Source organism: Hemitrygon akajei, chromosome 7, assembly GCF_048418815.1.
Source record: "Hemitrygon akajei chromosome 7, sHemAka1.3, whole genome shotgun sequence".
In the NCBI taxonomy this organism is placed as follows: Eukaryota; Metazoa; Chordata; class Chondrichthyes; order Myliobatiformes; family Dasyatidae; genus Hemitrygon; species Hemitrygon akajei.
The window spans coordinates 87,767,551-87,788,322 of record NC_133130.1 but is presented as its reverse complement, the minus strand read 5'-3'; the positions used below and the strand labels follow the sequence as shown (position 1 = coordinate 87,788,322).

At 38.1% G+C, this 20,772-nt stretch overlaps 1 protein-coding gene across 4 annotated transcripts in view; it reads left to right on the top strand.

Moving 5' to 3' along the window:
• The window catches only part of xrn2 (5'-3' exoribonuclease 2), a 98,316-nt gene that overhangs the window by 27,383 nt on the left and 50,161 nt on the right, over positions 1 to 20,772 (top strand). For 2 of the 4 annotated variants that reach the window (XM_073051364.1, XM_073051365.1), the window contains exons 15-17: positions 4,558 to 4,602; positions 5,989 to 6,135; positions 20,524 to 20,636. In XM_073051364.1, the coding sequence (XP_072907465.1) occupies positions 4,558 to 4,602; positions 5,989 to 6,135; positions 20,524 to 20,636 (305 nt within the window). The remainder of the gene's footprint in view (positions 1 to 4,557; positions 4,603 to 5,988; positions 6,136 to 20,523; positions 20,637 to 20,772) is intronic. The other 2 variants (XM_073051366.1, XM_073051368.1) reach the window with 2 other exon arrangements.

Sequence of the window (20,772 nt, the reverse complement as noted above, 5' to 3'; positions counted from 1 at the left end):
TCCTTGCAAAATTGCTCAAGCTGTACCAGATTAGTTGTGGAGTGGCACTGGACAGCAGTCCTGAGGTCTACCAAGAGAAGTTCGATCGGGTTAAGGTCAAGACTGACTGGGTCACTCAAGGGCATAAATTTTCTTTATTTTAAGTCATTGCATGGTTGCTCTGGCAGTGGGATTGGGTTGTTGTCCTGAAAGACAAACTTCCTCCCCAGCTTATGCTTTCTGGCACAGGCTAGCAAGTTTTTATCCGGGATCCCTCTGTAGCCTTCTCATCAATCTTGACCAGGTTTCCAGTTCCTGCTGCTGAAAAGCATCCCCATAGCCTGATACTACCTCCATCATACTTTGCAGTAGGGATGATGTTACCTGGCTGATATGCAGTATTATATTTATACTACACACACCATTTAGTTGAGTCCTAAAAATTCCACTTTAGTCTCATCCAACTACAGGACCACCTTCTGCATCTTTTATAGTATTTTCTAAGTGATGCTATGCAAAGGCTTTATGGGCTTTTTTTAGCCAGGGTTTCTTCTTTGCCACTCTTCTGTAAATATAACTTTTGTGCTAGGCCTTCGAGATTGTGGGGACATGAACTTCATCTCCAGTTGCAGCCACTGACTTGTGCAGCTCATGCAGAGTGACTGTTGGTATCAGAGTAGCTTCCCTTACAAGTGCCATTCTTCCGTGGCAACCAGCTTTAGAGGGGCAGCGTGGCATAAGCAGTGTGACTGTGGTTGCATTTATTTTCCCACTTCTTCACAATGGACTGTACTGGGCTCTGAGATATGTTCAGTACCTTTTAAGATGGTCGTGTACCCTTCCACAGATGTGTGCTTCTCTACTATTATTTCCTTGACTTGTCTTGAATGCTTTTTTGTCTTTATTTTGGTTTGGTCTGCTGAAAAAACTATACTGTTGAACCTTACATTAGAACGTAAGAAATAAGAGCAGGAGTAGACCATCCGGCCCATCGAGCCTACCCCACCATTCAATAAGATCATGGCTGATCTGTCCATAAAGTCAGCTTCATTTACCTGCCTTTTCCCCATAACCCTTAATTCCCTTACTATGTAAAAACCTATCTAATTGTTTCTTAAATATATTTAGTGAGGAGGCTTCAAGTGCTTCCCTGGGTAGAGAATTCCACAGATTCACCACTCTCTGGGGGAATAAGAGTTTCTCCTCATCTCCATCCTAAATCTTCTCCCCTGAATCTTGAAGCAATGTCCCCTAGTTCTAGTCTCACCTACCAATGGAAACAACTTTCCTGCTTCTATCTTATCTATCCCTTTCAAAATTTTGTATGTTTGTATAAGATCCCCTCTTCCCAAGCGACTCAGTCTCTCCTCATAGGTTAACCCCTTCGTCTCTGGAATCAACCTGGTGAACCTCCTCTGCACTGCCTCCAAAGCTAGTATATCCTTCCTCAAGTATGGGGATCAGAGCTGCACACAGTACTCCAGGTGCAGTCTCACCAGTACCCTGTATATTTGCAGTATGACCTTCCTGCTCTTGAATTCAATCCCTTTAGCAATGAAGGCCAACATTCCGTTTGCCTTCTTAATAACCTGTTGTACAGAGAGAAGAGGTATACTCAGGTGATACTCCAGTTTTCTACATCAACAAATTGGGTGAGTTGTGAAGCTAATTGTACAGTTAGCGTAGTGATTACAAAGGAGATGAATATTTTTTTCAGCCTCAATTTTGGTTTATAATTTTTAGTGAATTGTTGACAGGTTTTGTAATTTTTGTTTTGATTTGTCATGATACACAATGTTTTGTAGATTAGCTCAAAAAATCCTACTTCAATATATTTTAAATTTAGAAAATGAGACAGCAAAATGTGAAAATAGTTATGGGAGCTGAATACTTTTTCAAGGCCCTGTACTTCACAGGGATAGTCATTTATTCCCAAGTTCTCCAGGGCTTGGCTTCTGTTTTTACAGTTTGCATGTACTGTGGGCAAGGACTAAAAGATTGCCATATGTTACGAGCACATGAGCGATCATGATACTTGTCTTACTGCATGGGCTCTGTATGGAAGCTAATAAATACATCAAGTATTCAAGGGCATCTTCAACCTCGCACTGCTGTGGTCAGAGTTTCCCACTTGATTCAAAGGGGCAGCAATCATTCCAGTGTCCAAGAAGAGTGAGTTGAGCTTCCTCAACAACTAATGTTTGGTAGCACTCGCATCTATGCAGTGAAGTGCTTCAAGAGGCTGGTTATGTCTAGAATTAACTAAGGGACTGATTCTGGACTTCAGGTAGGGGAAGTTTAAAGAACACACACCAGTCCTCATTGAGGGGTGAGTGTTTTAAGTGGTTGCATCACAGCTTGGTATGGAGACTCCAGTGTACAGGATCAGAAGAGGCTGCAGAAGTTTATAAAGTCTTGACAGCTCCACCATGGGCATGACCCTCCTTGATCATAGATATCTTTAAGAGGTGGTCTGTCACAAATGCGGTATCCATTATTAAGGACTCCCACCATTGGGGTGCACTTCTCGTTACTGCTGTCAAGGAAGAGGTACTGAAGCCTGTAGATCCGCACTCAGTGATTCTGCTATCAGATTTATGAATGGCCCATGAGCATAACCTCATTATTGATCTTTATTTGCACTTTTTATTTATTTTTGTGATTTATAGAGTTGTTATGTCTGCATTTTGCTGCTACCATAAAACAACAGATAGCACATCAGATGTCAGTGGTAGAAAATCTGATTCAGAGCCAAATTCCATACCTCCATTGGGTCTCAATCAGCAATTACTCAGTTGATTTACATTTGAAGTGTTAATATAATGCACGTTATTAATTTGGGAAAACTCAGTTATGTTAGAGCAGGAGAGTGGTCCAGAAATGGTCGTCTTTCCAGGTGGTTCCCTGATTTCCTCCTGTTGCAGTTTAGTTTAATTGGTAGCTTTTTTAGTGTTCTGGTTTCACTTGAGATATTTAATCTAAATACTCAGTTTTATTTTTAAAATATAGTTTTCACAGGAGGAGAAAATCAGTCTGTGTTGCTCTTTATCCTCTATGAATTATATTTTCATATTATTTACCCAGCCTGTTGCTGCATCCCTTCAAACTCATTTCTTCCTCCTGTTTGACTCGTTTTGTGTTTCTATAACTTACTCAGTGTGAAAATGTTTTATTCACCTCTGGGCATTTAAAGTATCTAACACTATTTTCAAGTTTCTGAAACCCTGTACAATATTTTTCAAAATGATGAAATGGCTCCACAGACATTGCAAACTTTTTCATGTCAATTTCATCAATATATATTTTTTTCAGACTGCTTATGATTTTGGGGCACAATGTGCTGAAGGTGCTTTTTAAATTGCATCCAGGTAACTTGTGCATCTCCAAGGCATAGACTTCCATAATCCACTATACCATTGTTCAGAAATCCTGATAATTTGATTTCTGGCACAACACAGCTAGTTCCCACTCTCCCTTTAAACTTGTGGAAAGCCTACTGGAAAGTTTATTATACCGTGTGTTACATCTAAAGAAAGTGAATTGATAATATGTTGGGTATTAATAGTATAATATCCAATCATCCAGAAAAGTTGCTAGTGAGGCACTGCCAACAGCTTAGGGTACTAGATTAATGGAGTTGCAGGGATTGAAATATAAACATATTGAACCTGGACATACTTGAAATATGTAATCCTGTTTCACCTAGGGGATTTTAGGACTCTATTATATTTTTAAAAAGCAGGAAATCCTGCTTAAATACTATTGTCAGTGAGATTATTGCCAGTTTTGAGAAATGTGTATGTTTATAAATTTCTAAGATGGAGAAAACATTGGTCTTTCTATACTTCTACTTTAACAGTATAGCTTTTGATCAGTGTGATTGAGCATTTAATACAATTTCACCAAAAACTTCCAAAAAAAGTGCAATTAATTGTGCACTCTGTATTGAGTAATAAGTTATGTCAATTACCTCAGTACTATTGTAGTATTTACTCTATCATTTGCTTTATTGCTGCTGCTCTAGTTTTAAGACATATTCCTACACCAGATCAGTGTGCATCATTCTTATGGTGTTGTGGTCCATCTATGTAGGTGTTTCCATTTTGTTTCGCCCTGCCCTGCCCCTTTACAGTGGGGTTCCGATGATACTATTCAGTGAATACCAGTGATGGAGATATTGCAAATGAACATGTCTGCAGGGGTGAGAGGAATAAATTACTGAGGTGTTGGGACTGGTTATGGGCAAGTGAATGTGTACATATTGGATAAATTGATTTCACCATATCTGGAATCGGTACCCTTTGGGAAAGATTTAAACCACTTTCTCAGGGGTTTATTCAGAGCCACAGTTTTCAGAATGGAGCAGGGCACAGTTGAATGTGAACATGAATGTATTATAAGCATGTTTTGAAGCTGGTAGGAAATGAAGGGTGTGGATGGAAAGGCAGCAAAGAAGGGTATATATTTGGATTCAAGGAATCCAGGAAATATGGCTGATTTACTGAAATAAAAAATGGAAATGTGCATGTCATATCTGTTAATGATATTATAATAATATATTTAATAATATACTTAAAGGGAAACGTTTTGGATGGAATTGAGAGGGAGAGGAAAAAGAGGCAGGTGAGGAAACAATAGTTTTAAACCAACAACAATTTCATTTGTGAGAAGGGATGATATGCAGTAAGGATAAACAATTGGGAACCTCTTGGCATTTTTTTAATGTGTCAGCAAAATTCCTTGCATGGAAAGCCATTTGCCTTTGTATCTCTCGCTATTGAATTGTATTTTGTGGTTATTCGAATGCTTTAGTTTTACTTGATTTTGTCAGATACTTGGAAATTTACTGTGCTGTGACTTAGTGTAACAAAAAATAGTTGTTTATCGCAAATAATAAAACTACTTGTACAAGTTCTCTACTTCTAATGAAGCATATGTTTCCATCATGATGCAAACAGCTCTTGTTAGGGTAAAGGAGGTTGCATAATTTTTCCAGAAGCTTCTGGCATTGAAAGGAAAGTGCTTTCAATATGATTATCAGCTATATAGCTTTCAATCTGTCACATGGTTGGATTTGGGAATCTTTGTGACTATACCTCCAGAATGGGTTAAGTCATTGCTGTCAGACGCACAAGGAAAATGTTTGGGTTTGTGCAGGAAGTTTAATGTGAATACTTATATGAATGGTTTTATATTGAAATCTTACATTTTCATTAATTTCCTGAATTGCTGGTCAGGGCTTAGTAATTTTTCTGAATACTGTTGGAACAATTGCTTATATTTTAAAAAAATTGCAGTTCAGTTAAGTACTATCTTTCTTCTCTCTCTCTCTCCCCTCCCCATCAATGACCTTACTCTCAAAATGCAACAGTTCACTCCGATTCAGTGTTGTGCAGACTGTCATTAAGAAGCATTGTTCAAACTAAACATTTCTAAGGTCCAAATTTACCAATGCCACACTTGCATGAAAGTGAAATTGTTAACTATAAAACTAAAAATTAAAGTTTTATAAAATAATCCAAAACCCATATTTGTACAAAGAATATCAGAAAGATTTGCGTTTATGTAATTTCTTTTGCATCTTTCACAATGTCTCAAAAGAGATTAGTAACCAATCGTGTATACAGACTTTGACTTTTCGTTCAGAAAAGAAAGTTTTAAGAAGTGTAATGTAACTCGTATTTAATAATGAAATATTGTTCCATAAAATATTTTGGTATCTATAGATAACTGTTGATGCAGGATAAGTTTTTATAAAAAAAATCATAGGTTTGTTTAATCGAAGATGTTAGGATAAGATTTCTGTTTCTGTTAGGTGATATTGATCTAATCTGTCTGTCCCTCTGAACTCCAACTTGCATATTTTTTGGGGAAAGTAAGACGTGGAAATTTGTGCTTTGTGATTCTGTTGCATTCCGTTCATCTATCTTGAAATTGTGTTGATTATTGGTTTCTTGTATTTTCATTTTTTTTAATGCTGTATCTGTGACTTTTTTTTCTTTTCATCAGACCGATGCACCATCCTTTATTCCAGGTGGACAGCTTGCTCCACAACCTTTGGGCCAGCGAAGTGGTGGAAGTAAACCAGAGGCCATTCAGAGTCCAAGGCAGACAGCTTATGAAATGAGAGTACAGAGTAAAGATCAACAAAATAGGGTGAGATTATGATAGGCTTTAGGAACAAAAGCAAAAAAAAATTTGCATGATGATCAGATGTTCATGTGAAATTTGTTACCAATTAAGGAAATGGCCTTTATATCAGAAGAGTGAATTATTTTCTAAGTTGCTGAAGTTCTTGTACGACTCTTGTGAGCTGAATTAGGGAGGTAGCTTAGTGTTGAATTTGTCCTGTTAGTTCGCAAAATATTTTTTTAAAAAAAGAAAGAAAAAGTTACTTTTCAATGGGTTAATCCAACATACAAAATTTACTTGAAACTCAAAAATCTGCAGATGCTGGGAATCTGGAATAAAAACAGAAAATGCTGAACAGGTGTTCTGAGTTGATGTATCAACAAGATGAGTAGTCTGGATCGAGGTTGCAAACACAGGCATATAAAAACTGTGACATAGGGGTCAGAATTATAGAAAATTGCCAGCATGTTGGGGAGCACCGGTGGGAGAGAAAAAAAAGTAAGAGCTGGGTTATCATACAGCTAACGTGAAAGTGCAGAATGGTTCAGAAAGGTGAAAATGTGAGTGGTGTTAAAGTGTGGGCAACTGAAAGCTCTAGACTGAATGGAATTGTTTGACAATGGTCACCCAGTTGTATTTGGTTTCTTCTCTATGGAAGTGACTACACTGTGAGCACCAAATGCAATTCACAACATTAGCAGAAATAAGTCTGAATAAACTGCTAAGAGCCCTGGATGGTAGAAAGGATAAGATAAAAGAGCTGATGTACTTTCGATGGTTGCATAGGAAAGTACTGTGAGGAGAAGAGTGGTTAGTGGAGATTGAGCTGGCAAAGGACAAAACACTTTCAGAATGCTGCAAGGGGACTGCAAGGTATCTGTAGAGCCAGATAAATGTTGTAAAGGATGATCCACTGACTGCAGAGGCTGCTAAGTGGAAGGTGAGCAGCAAGAGTTATCCAAAATACTTAAGACATAGGAGATGGCTCTGTGAGGTGTGGGTAATGGAGGAGATGCAGTTGAGGGCTTCTGTCATGTTTGATAGCTAGAAACTGGTGGACATAGGAATTCACCTCAGAGTTGCTTATGTATAAAACCCTGTCGCTGAATAGGTGCTAGAGGCCTCAGGAGAATGGAATGGACCCCTGGCAGGCAGGAGTAAGTATCATTACCGTCACTAGGGAGAAGGTTCTTAGAAAACTGAAAGGTCTGAAGATAGATAAGTCACCTGAACCAGATGGTGCACACCCTATAGAGTTCTGAAAGAGGTGGCTGAAGAGGTTCTGGAGGCATTAGCAATGATCTTTCAAGAATCATAAAATTCTGGAATAGTTCTGGAAGACTGGAAAACTGCAAGTGTCATTCCACTCTTCAAGAAGGGGGAGAGGCAGAAGAAAGGAAATTATAGACCAGTTGGTCTACCTCAGTGGTTTCAAAGGTGTTGGAGTTGATCATTAAGGATGAGGTCTCAGGGTACTTGAAGTCACATGATAAAATAGGCTATAGTCAGCATGGTTTTCTCAAGGGAAAATCTTGCCTGACAAGACTGTTAGAATGTTTTGAGTAAATAAAAATGCAGGATATATAAAGGAGAATTGGTTGATGATGTGTACTTGGATTTTCAGAAAGCTTTTGACAAGGTGCCACACATGAGGCTGCTTATCAATCTGTGAGCCCATGGTATTACAGGAAAGATTCTAGCATGAATAAGGCAGTGGCTGATTGGCAAGAAGCAAAGAGAGTAAAGGGAGCCTTTTTTGGTTGGCTGCCAGGGAATAATGGTGTTCCACAGGGGTCTGTGTTGGGATTGATTCTTTTTAAGTTATATGTCAATGATTTGGATGATGGTTTTGTTGCAGAATTTGTGGATAATATGAAGATAGGTAGAAGGGCAGGTAATTTTGAGGGAATAGAGGCTACAGAAGGACTTGGGTTAGAATTGGCAACGAAGTGGCAGATGGAATACAGTGTTGGGAAGTGTTTGGACATGTACTTTAGTAGAAGGAATGAAAGGGTTGACTATTTTCTTAAATGGGGAGAGAAAACAAAATCTGAGGCACAAAGAGACTTAGGAGTCCTTTTGCAGTATTCCCTAAAGGTTAATTTGCAGATTGAGTCTGTAGTGAGGAAGGCAAATGTGATGTTAGCATTCATTTCAAGAGGACATTAATATAAAAGCAAGGATGTAATATTCAGACTTTAGAAGCACTGGTGAGGCCTCACTTGAAGTATTGAGTAGTTCTGGGCCCCTTATTTTAGAAAGGATGTGCTGAAACTGGAGCGGTTTCAAAGCAGTTTCTCAAAAATGATTCCAGGATTAAATGGGTTGTTGTATGAAGCCCTTTTGATGGCTCTGGGCCTGTATTCACTGGAATTCAGAAGAATGAAGGGTGACCTAATTGAAACCTATTGAATGGTGAAAGGCCTTGAAAGAGTGGATGTGGAGAGGATGTTTCCTTTGGGGGGAGTGTGTAAGACCAGAGGACACAGCTTCAGAATTGAGGGGCATCCTTTTAGAACAGAGATGAGAAGGAATTTCTTTATCCAGAGAATAGTGAATCTGTGGAATTCTTTGCCACAGGCAGCTGTGAAGGCCAAATCTTTATCTATAACTAAGACAGAGGTTGTTACTTTCTTGATTGTACAGGGCATGAAGGGATACAAGGGGGGGGGGGCAGGTAGGCGATTGTGGCTGAGAGAAAATGGAACAGCTATGAAGAAATGGCAGAGCAGACTCAATAGGCCAAATGCACCTATAGCTTATGGTCTTGTATCATGTAGCTAACTGTGATGGGAGTAGGGAGTTGTAGGCTTCAATGGGTGTTGGTTGCTATCCCTTAAGATGACAACAGAGAAATTTAGAAAGGGAAGTCTCAGAGATGGGCCATGTGATGGTGAGAGCAAAAGTAATGAAATGTTCAAGTTCTATGTGAATGCAGGAAGCAGCATCACTAAATTCAGTTCACTGGAAAAGGAGTTAAAGGATGAGACCTGGGACAGCTATGGGAGTTGCTATAGATAAATATTTGACCTAGAGAAGGTGCATTGAATTGAAAGAGTTACGGTCCAAATTTCATCTTTCAAATCAATGTGTTGGTGGGGGAGATCTTGTTTAAGAAAGCACCTCAGGAGGTGCTGATTGTTTAATCTTCCTGGTGAAGATGAGCTGGTATTAGAAGACATTGGAAACATCAGAAATTTCAGGATAGGGATTGGACTGTGGAGAACAGATAATGGGCAAGAATAGGCTGAAATAACGAGTCGTTTAGATAATAATGCCTGTGGAACTTGGGCTTTGATTGAGAGATATGAGACTAGTGGCTATGAAGGGATGGTGTGAAGAAATGAGATCAGAATTCTTTCTTTTTCTCCAATACCATTCACTAATCTATTAACCAAAGAACTCGAACGTTCTTGCTTGCTCTAATCAGAAGTTTCCCCTTTGTCCTATCCATCCATTCCCATCCACTTCAACTTAAAACTAACTTGTTTTCTCACTTTCCCAACTCTGAAGAGTCTTTGAACTGAAATATTTATTATGTTGCTCTTTTCACAAATGCTGCTCGAACTGCTGAGTATTTCCAGCATTTTCTGTTTTTATTGTATATTTTTACCTCTGGGAAATCCTGTGTAAAATCTTAAAATTTTAGAACAATCTACATAAAGGGTGATGTTATTTGCTGTTTTCAGATTTTTATTTAGTGTGTCCTTAAATTTTAAACTCTATTGTATGTTTTCTTAGTAGAGTATTCCCATGCAATTTCTTCCTGCTGCGCTTCATCCTGATGAGTTCTTCTTGCAAGGTTACTGAGCTTTGCTCAGCTCTTTTAAAGAAACCCAGTAAAAGATGTTGATTCTAATACTGGATTGGTAAATCCAAACAGTTGAAAGTCTTCAGTGTGATGGTTTTTACCATGTTATTAGTTCAAATGCATATTTGTTTAAATAGATTACAGCCTTCACATCTCATTTCTTTCCATTCCAGCCCTTTATGTGCCAAAAATAGTTTTTATTGACATTCTGATCATTATTGATCTTGACTGCATTTTTTAAAAAAATCCTGGCCTATTTCACTGACCTTGTTGCTATAGTTGTAGATGATGCTACCTGCATTTGTTTCTCTTCTAATTTTTGTATTCCAAGCTTCCTTTGTAGTCTAGTAAAAAAACTAATTGGTGGGCAAAACAGTTTTGTGTTGCTTACAGCAAACATAATCCCAATGTCTGAATTCTTAACCAGAGGTACATTGTAGGTGAAGTTTTGAAATCTGACAATTTTTTAAAATTAACAGCTTAAAGCCCAAATTTTCAATTTTTTTCCCCTTCTTTCTTTACACCCACCATATCTCATTCAATTTACAGTCACTTCCGGTTAATTACGACACATCGGGACCAATACATATTGGACCAATTCTACCGGCTGTTCCATTTAGCCAAAATTTCATACAAATAGTTAAAGTATATTTTTAACAAATAAATTAGAACACATTTAATATTACTACAGTATTATAAAAATGTGTATTGGTTCTTAATAGTTTTTGGCAGAGGAATTCATCCAGTGTATGTTGCCGTGTTCTTTTGATTGACTTTAAATGAACAGAATCAGCTCAACATCTAGTGCAGATAATGGAGTTTCTTCATATAATGCTGTCAACGATTGCATCCTCTTCCTTTTCATTGTAACATTCAAGAAGATAGTTGATACCTTCAAACCTTTGTAATGCCTAACTTGTTGAAGGAGTGAAGTCGTTCCATTTACTCTCAGCCATTTCTGCCATCTCTAAGTCTGAATGCTTGAAACTCCAGTGAGTAAAACAATTCTGAATTGTCTTAAGCAACACACACTAAATGCTGGAGGAACTCAGCAGGGCAGACAGCATCTATGGAAAAGAATAAACAGTCAAGATTTTGGACTGAGACTCTTCTGACCAGCATTTTGTGGGCATTGCTTTAGATTTACAGTATCTACAAACTTTCTTGTGTTTCTGAATTACTGCTTATTTCTCGGCAACTATCAATGAAAAAAATCACTGCTTTTTGAATACAAGCCTACGCAAATGAAGCTATTTAAAAGTTACTCACTCTAAGCACAGTATAGTGCCTTAACAGCCACACAAGTTAGAACTGTTCGGCAGTAATCTTCTGCCCCAGTTAAGCGGCATAGTGTCCCAAATAAACAAAGGGAATCGTGGCTGTTTTCTTGATTAGCTTTTGTTATTTAAGAGTTGTCTCAAATAAGCGGTGGACCCAATTAACCAGAATCCACTGTATTTGCTACCAGCTAGGAGAGATGTAATTTACCTAACTGTAGTCTCAGAGATTTGAAACTCCAGGTCGCCTTTAAAGTATCCTTTCCTGTTTACAAAAGTATTGAGCATTTTAGAAGTTTCTCAATGTTATTTTTTATAGCAAAGTGAAATAAAATGGACGTGAATGGCTAATTTCACAATTTGCAAAGGGAAATATGAATGTAGCTTCAACAGGGAAATGGTGTGAAGCAATGATGCCAAAGCAGATTTGCTGAAAAGTTACTGAATGGCTAAATAGTGGGTTACTAACTTTTTAAACTTTTTGCTCTTGCTCACTTGATTGTCATTATTTTAATGAACTGACAAAAAATGTTGCAGTAATTCCACGATTTTATGCTCATTTTCAAACTTACTTCAGCAAGATCTTATAAGGTGGTAGGATGAGAATTAGAAAATATGCATTGGTTTCATAGGAACATCCTTGAAGCTGGGTTTAGAAATGCAGGTTGAGTGGCCTTCATCTGAAAATTTTGAGCGCTGCCATGCCATCACAAATGGAAACTTACTCAAGGTGCTGGGAAGGTTTCTGTGCATCACACAGTTCTGGGAAGTGACCTTGTGTAATGTCATTGTGTTCATGAAGAATAGAAAAACTACATAAAGCGAAAAATGAAGCTCTTGGTCGTGTATTGAAAGAATAGATTCGTCAGTATCGGGGTGAACATGTGCAGCTTAGCACTATGCTGATCATGAAACAAGCAAAGATGTATCACAATGAATTGAAAATTGAAGGTAATTGTGAATATTCAGCAGGCTAGTTGCAGAAATTTAAGAAAAGGCGCGGCGTTACATTTTTAAACAGCAGAGAAATTCATTGACTAGTTTGTGAAAGATTTTCCATCAGATGATCTAACTCCATAACAAGTCTACAATGCTGATTGTTTTTATACATTACATAAGACCTTGATAAAAGTAAAATACAAATACATTGTACTGTAACCTTTTAATCAAAACACAGCATTGTAGTTGGAGATTGAAAGCCTGCCGTTTTCTGTTGTTGTTCAACAGCTGACTGAGGTATTCTCTCGATGCTGCTGTACTGCTTCTGTCACCCTGCACATATATTTTCATTAAATCAACGGTATATAGTAATTTTTATTTTTAAGTACAGATGTGTGAGATTGCTTACTGGTAATACATAAATTCAGAGTCGGAAATGATGGCAGTCCTAAGCTATCTCATTATATTTTCCAAAATCTGAAATACTTCCAGTCCACAGCATTTTGGATGAAGGGTACTCAACCTGTACTGTAATATTGGACTCCCAAAGTGCTTGGGAGTGGAATGAACAAACAAGTAAGTTTTCTCATTCTATCAAAGCCCATACATTATTTTAAGTCGTATAAATAAATATACAGTATATGAACTTAGAGAACAAAGTATATATAAGGGGGAAAAGAAAGATGGTGCATGCAGTGAACACACATTTGAGTTGATCTTCCCAAAATAGAGCAAAGGGAAAACTGATTGTTGAAGTACATTTGTAGTAGCTTCCTTTGCAGGAGTCATAGGTTGATGATTTTATTTTATATAATTTTTGTAGAAGTTCTGTTGTCAAGAATTGCATATTCCGAGAAGCCATTGAACTAAGTTGTTTAATAAAAATGGATTTTATGTCTGGAAACTTTCGTGATTTTGTAGCAAGGACAGTCTCAGGTGTAGTATTGTTGACTTGAATGGGCCATGTGACCATGTGCTCTTCAGAAAAGCAGCTGTGGTTCCACCAACATAACAGGATTTTAGTAATGTTACTCTAGAGCTGCACAACTGGTTTTACTGTTTTTAAAGAACAAAGAATCAAATCAAGAAGGCCATGTTTTCTTGTGCCAGAATGTTGAATGACAGAATCAGCCTGACTTTTCAGGCGGCTTTTGTGTTTGCTGGCTTGATCTGGTTTTTTTTATCAGACACTTGAGACACAGATTGCTATTAACATTAACACTGAAAATTCAAAAGCTGCTGTATGGTTTGCTGCTTCAATGATCATGAAAAATAAATGCACAAGAAGCACTAGTTACAAAAGACCAGATGGTCCAGTACTCCACAAGTAGATTCCAAGGTGCTGGATTTATCTCAATTTGCAGAGAGAAGAATGAGTGACAGTGAACAAATGGAAAAAGCAACATATTCTTCTGAAAAGAAAAGAATTCAAGCTCACGATGAAATACATGTGTTAAGGATTTTGGATACATGATGCTAGTTTTCAAACGGTTGCATGAAAATTCTTAAATGTGTATTAGCTTGACTTTTTTAATGGGAAAGAAGACTTTTGGAACCTAAGAAGTAATTGCTTGGTGCCTGTATCTAGAAAAACTGGAAAGTGAGGATTTTGCTTTGAAAGATTGTGCAATGTAGATCTGTTGGAATTCTTTCTGGATACAGTGATTAGTAGCTGAGGGGAAAATGGAATTTGCCTTTCAAAAAATATTTGATGTTGTTTAGTAGTGAGATTGTATTCATTTATCTCCAAAAGGTTTGCCAACTTGTCCATTGCCTAAAACTAGACTCCTAAATGGGTTTGAACTCCCATAAATTCAAAAAAAAGAAAAAGCTAGAACAGCTCATTGGGTCAAGCAGCATCTGTGGAACGAGAAGGGTCCAGAAATGAACTTTAACCTTTTCTCTCTCCACAGATGCAACTTGACTTGCTCAGTTTTCAGCATTTTTTATTTCTGATTTCTAGCATCTACGTTTTTTTTATTTTCAAGTCAAAAGTTTACTAGGTGGACAGTGGAAAAAGTTGAGAGGAGTCCTCAGATTCTCCAAGGAAAAGTAATATTATCACCACAGGTGGGAATCGCCGGCCACTCACCACTCAAAATGGAAATTAAGCATTCAGGATGATATTGAGAGCCTAGAACTCGTTTGTCAGGAGTACCCAAAAGCCCACTGCAATTAGCAGAAAGAATAACCACCTCATCAGATACCTCCTTCCATACCTGTAGCAGTCTACAGATTCTAAATTGTCCTCACTGGCCACCTCTGAGTGCACAGAACTGAAGTGGTAATAGATCAGCTCCTGGGGAGAAGAGTAGGGAAGCAAGATGGTGTGACGTGTATTTAGAGCTCCAAAAAGAATTGAAGAAATAGCAAGACAGGCAGTGATCAAAGAGTCTTGTTAACTGAGTTGTCAAAGTGAGAGAATTAAATTTTCACAAAAGTCCCAGGGAAGTTCAAGCCCGGTGGCATCAGATTTCTTGTATTTTGAACAAATTTCTGTGACAATATAAATCTTAAATGAAAAGTATTGAATGTAACATACTATGTAACTTGTCGATAATTTAATGCAAAGGGGGCCACCTAGCTGATCATTATCAAACCATCGAAACTTCAATGTTAGGTTTAGCAGGGGAACAAATTCTGTACATTTTATTTTAAAAATGTATTTATTGAGTGCTGAATTTAAATAGCACAGTAAATTTGGCTGAGTAAAAAGTGGCATACTGAATAAAATGATAGCAACAGAAAGTGAATAGCCCATCAGCAAATAGTCCATGCTTTACATAGGCATTTGATCTTTTGTACAAATGTGAATAATACTTTAATGGGATGTGACCCCATCTTTGTTCTCCCCCCCCCCCCCCTTAAAATAGCCAAAAATAAGTATTGGGACATGCTTATTCTTTTAAAACAGCAGGAAGAAAGAATATTTTCAATGAATAGTGCTCATCTACAGAGTATTTCTTGGAGACATTGCGTATTATGTTCTTTATAGAACTATATGTTCTATATAGTTGCAAATTCCTTTATGCCTCAGTTTTTGTCATTTTGACGCAAAAACAATTATTCTAATGCAGTACAGTTCCACAATGGAGAGTGGCCTCTGGCATTCGTATAATTATTATTTGTACTGCTTAGATATATGAGTGCTGTCGGACATAGTGCTTTGGGAACATTTCAACCTGATGCCTCAAGAAACATTTCAACACTGGTTCCTGATGAGCTAAGAGCAACATTATCTTCCTGTTCACATTTCTTTTTTAACCAACTGCCCAGTAGAGTACTCTCCAAATTTTTAAGTCTAGAAATGAGTGTTGCTAAGCACTGTAGTGAGTTGTTCATGTCATCAGCCTAGAACAGGGGTGGGCAAACTTTTTGACTTGTGGGCCACAAAGGGTTCTAAAATTTGACAGTGGGGCCGGACCAGGAGCAGATGGACGGAGTGTTTTGGTAATACACCTCATAAGAGAAAATAAAATATCATGGGATATGTAGAAAACATGTGCTTTAATTTCAATTGAAAATGAACAAATGCATTACAACAAAATATGTCTTTGAAGTCCCATGGTATTTAGCTATTTATTGAAATGACTTTTAAAACACTGAAAATTAAATGAATAAAATACAGCTTTTTTAATAGTAACAGGTATTATTTTAAAGCACTGAAAATTCTGTTATCCTTCAAGATATTATCATCATCACTCTCCTCCTGACTGTCTTTATTTCAAAAACGGTAGGAGATGCAGGTCTACTTGTCCTGCTCCTTCTTATTCAATTGTCCCCTGTGCCAAAACTCAACAACGACCAGCACAAGGACAGAACAGTGACAGCGCGCCAGTATGCGGAGCGCGTTATTTGATCTGGAGCGCATTTTTTATTTTGAGAATTTACGTGCACCTGCGCACAACTCATGTCCATCACTTAACAGAAATGACATGTAACATGTAAGGCTTATTGAAAAAAATATTTTCAAATGCATTTTTTTACATAACACAACGAAGAAACTTATTTTTAATTTCAATGGGAACAGTGTTGTTGGTCTCCCTTTTTAGCCAGCGCATCAAAGTCTGGATTTAGTTTTGTTGTGGCGATTCTCAGGATGGATCTGAGGTGTTGGTCAGTTAACTTGGATCTGTGGCTGGCTTTGTTGATGTTCATGACGCTGAACGCCTGTTCACACAAATAGGTCGAGCCGAACAACGCCAGCATCTTCTGTGCCGTCCTCCGGAGGTTTGGAAACACCTCTTTACCAAGTGAAGCATAAAAGTCATTCAGTTTGAGAGAGTTGAACTTCTCTTTTAAGACGGGATCAGACTGAAGGTCGATCAGTTCCAGCTGTAGCTCCTCTGGTGCTGTTTCAGGATCTTGTGACAGGGGACAGGCCACCAACTGAAGTGACTTGTCAATTTTTTCAAAATCAGAAAAACGACGGCAGAATTCTCTGTGCAGCGCATCCAGTGACTCGCTGTATTTTTTCACATTTGCGCCGGCCTCTTCCAGCGTGACTAGTGTGGGAAAATGAGTGAATAACTTATTCAAAATTTGCCTGGAGAAAAAAGCCAGCTTGGATTTAAAGGCTTTCACGTTTCAAGTTCTGCGGGCCGGATTAAAAAGCTTAACGGGCCGCATATGGCCCCCGGGCCGTAGTTTGCCCATGCCTGGCCTAGAATCTTTTTGCCCTGGAGGAACCTTTAAAATAATTTTCAGGTCTCAGGGAACCTCTGCGTTTATAAAAAAAAAAATTATATGTACAGCTTTCACTACGTTAGTATGTTGTAGATGTAATAACTAAAAATAATTGTCAATGCTGCTTTGATTATAGAGAATGAATTTTAGCCAACCTTTCTTGAAAAAAGCAGGTGTTAAGCTCAGCTTACCTTTCTTGAAATTAATCTTTCTTTTCCTTTAATAAATTTTAAAAACTCAGGATTTCTTTCCTGCTCTTGATGCTTGTTAAACAAGAAAAAAGCTTGCTCACACATGTAAGAAGTTGAAAACTGCAGCAAAATGTCTATTTGCTTTCCTATGAATGGCAAGATATTCTTCTTTCCCAGAAATCCAGAACTTGCCCAGGGGCAGGTCAGTAAATCTCATCTTGAGTGCATGATCAAACTGCATCTTACAAAGTTCTTCGTCTTCTTTCAATATCAAGTTCTTAGTCTGAGCAGAAGATAAGGAGAAAGAGTCCCTCACCCAGTCATACACTTGTGTTGAAAGGGAGGAAACATACTGTTCAGTGTTGTTCTGCAGTTCTTCCAGGTGGTTTTTAATAAGACCTTGAGATTTTCTGACACCCTTCCTCACTGTCAAGCCCAAACAGCTGTGGAAGCATTTCAAGATTTCCTTTTGCAACATGATTTTTCCAAAGATTCCACTTTCCTTTCAAATCCAAGAACCTTGTCACTTAAACTCAAAACATTTTCTCCAAGGCCTTGCAGAAACTTGTTCAGCTGGTTCATATGATGAAAATTGTCTGCTAAGTAGGGTAGTTTCTGCAGCCATTTTTCATCTTCTAAACATTTGGCAAAATCCGGCCTACTATTTTCTTGAAAGTACACCTTTCAGCTCAAACATCTTCTTGGGAAGACTTCCTCTGCTCAGCCACCAGATTTCTGTATGTAGCAGGAGATCAGTGTGCTCTATTTGTCCAAGTTTTCACACAGTTTTTAAAACATTTCTTGAGAGTAGACTGGTCTTTGTTTAACAAAGTTAACCATTGTTGTAGCATCATTCAGTGCTTTATTCATTTCATCTCAAAGTTTTTTTTACATCAGCACCTCTCTGAAGAAAACAGTGTGTTGTGACAATGTCAGGATTTTTTTTTACATGAAAAGTCAAAGCCTCTCATGGAGCCAAGCATTTATGGGGCACCGTCAGTATAGATGCCAACACAGTTCCTCCAAGACAGACCTTTTGTGTCCAGATATGAAGACAAAACGTTAAATATATCTTGGTCTTTGCTTGCTTCGGGCAGTTCTGTGCAACAGAAAAAGTATTCTTGAACTTCACTATCATTACAAATCTTACCAATGCTACAACATGACATTCATTAGTGAAATCTGTTGACTCATCAACCTGGATAATCTGTTGTTTTTTTCCCCCCAGATTTATCACACAAAACCTCTTCAGCGTCATGTGACATGTTATCAATATGTCAACTTAGCATACTGCTTGAGATATTTTTCCATTTCTCATACTGCTTCTTGGCCAAACATTTTACCGACTATAACTTAACATGCTGGCATTATTAGGTTCACACCAACTATGTGACTTTTTTCTGGGTAATAAGTCTGCTACTAAATAACTTGCTTCCTGCCTGCACTGTTTTTGTGCACTTTATGCAGTCCTGCGTAGGTCTGTAGTCTAGTGTAGCTTTCTCTGTGTTGTTTTTTTTTACGTAATTCAGTCTAGTTTTTGTACTGTGTCATGTAACACCAAGGTTCCTGAAAACCGGTGTCTCATTTTTTACTATGTACTGTACCAGCAGTTATGGTCAAAATGACAAAAAAAGTGAATTGACTTGACTTCCTGAGCCTTTTACTTGGATCACCAGTCCAAGAAAAACCCATTGATAAGTAGCTTTCATTGTAAAGATGGACTTTTTTTGTCTATTGTTGCACTAGTGTAGTGAAATGAATCGGAAAATTGTAATTCTTCATCATTAATCTTATCAGAATTGACCATAGGCCTAGGCTTAGAATCCTCCTCTTCAATAATTGCCACATTGAACTGTCTTTAGAATGAAAATTTTCCTCCAATTTTCTACTACACCGGTAAAATTTGTTTGCTCCCATATGTCAGTCAGTGGAACGTAAGGGGAAGTTGAGCGAGTAATTTGGGAGGGAGAGGCTAATGTCACAACCAAGTTTGGGCGCTCAATGCCAAGTCCACTCAATGCCTGGGAAATGTACTTGACGCTCCTCATCAGCCTACTGTTCACCACCACCTCCCCTCCATGCAGTACAGTGCTCACCAATTATCAAAGGTCTCCTCTATCTCGCCTCAAAAACCTAGAATGGACTTAACCAAATAAACACGGTCCAACTGCTCACTGCCATACTGGGCTGGGATTGCTAACACAGCTGCTCAGTCACTATCCACCACTGCGAGCACTGGAATCACACGTTGAGCGAAGTTCGAAAATGATGGTTTTTTTTATCATGACCCCTCACAGAATCCTAGGGGTTTCATGGTACCCTGGTTGAGAAACCCTGACCTAGAAGAATAGTGAACTAGCACTCAAACTAGATAGATAGATAGATACTTTATTCATCCCCATGGGGAAATTCATCTTTTTTTTCCAATGTCCCATACACTTGTTGTAGCAAAACTAATTACATACAATACTTAACTCAGTAAAAAATATGATATGCATCTAAATCACTATCTCAAAAAGCATTAATAATAGCTTTTAAAAAGTTCTTAAGTCCTGGCGGTTGAATTGTAAAGCCTAATGGCATTGGGGAGTATTGACCTCTTCATCCTGTCTGAGGAGCATTGCATCGATAGTAACCTGTCGCTGAAACTGCTTCTCTGTCTCTGGATGGTGCTATGTAGAGGATGTTCAGAGTTTTCCATAATTGACCGTAGCCTACTCAGCGCCCTTCGCTCAGCTACCGATGTTAAACTCTCCAGTACTTTGCCCACGACAGAGCCCGCCTTCCTTACCAGCTTATTAAGACGTGAGGCGTCCCTCTTCTTAATGCTTCCTCCCCAACATGCCACCACAAAGAAGAGGGCGCTCTCCACAACTGACCTATAGAACATCTTCAGCATCTCACTACAGACATTGAATGAGATTAACTGAATGAAAAAAAAGTTGACTTGATGCCCTTGGATAGTAGCTGCTAGCAGTAGCTTTAGTCTGCATCCAGCTCATTTAATGCTACAAAGTATGTGGTGTTGACTTTGTGTTGATGTCTACTTTTGCTATCTGCTGTGTTTTGAAGCACTATACAGATCCATAAAATTAATGCAAGTTCTGCTATTCAGGTGCAATAATTCTCAGTACAGAATACTGCAATCTTATGAAAAGAAGCTTTAGAGAATTGAGGGATGATGACGTATATGAATCATTAGAAGCACCAGATTTGTTAATTCAAAAAAAAGTAGCAATATGACTTGTTTGTCGTGTGATCACTATTCTAATGATTTCCTTTAGATTGTGAGCTTTGTACTGTTTTACTGTACTTTTTATTTCTTGATTTCTTAAACATTTGTGGCACAGCAGTAGTGGCAGTGACTGATCTGCCACAGCTCTACTGAGAGTAGCACAGAACTCCAGCATCATTGCAGCAAATCCCACTCTAAGTTGTTGTTTGTTTGAGTTAGAAATTCTCTTTTGTAAAGCAATTATTAAAATTTGCTTTCCATTTTAATTTCTAGACTGAAGCACAGAATAGCAGTTCAAATTCAGATGGGAGTCAACTTCCACTAGGAATGAAGAGGAAGAATGGGGATAATGATGATGATGACGATGAACCACCAGATAATATCAGGTTTGTTTAATCTTATGGTTGTCTTGTTCAGCTATTCAATATATTCCTAAAATAGACACTAATTAGTATCACTTAATTTGAAGTTGCTAATGCCATAATCTCTTCATCACTGCTTTTACATTTGTTGAGCGTTAAT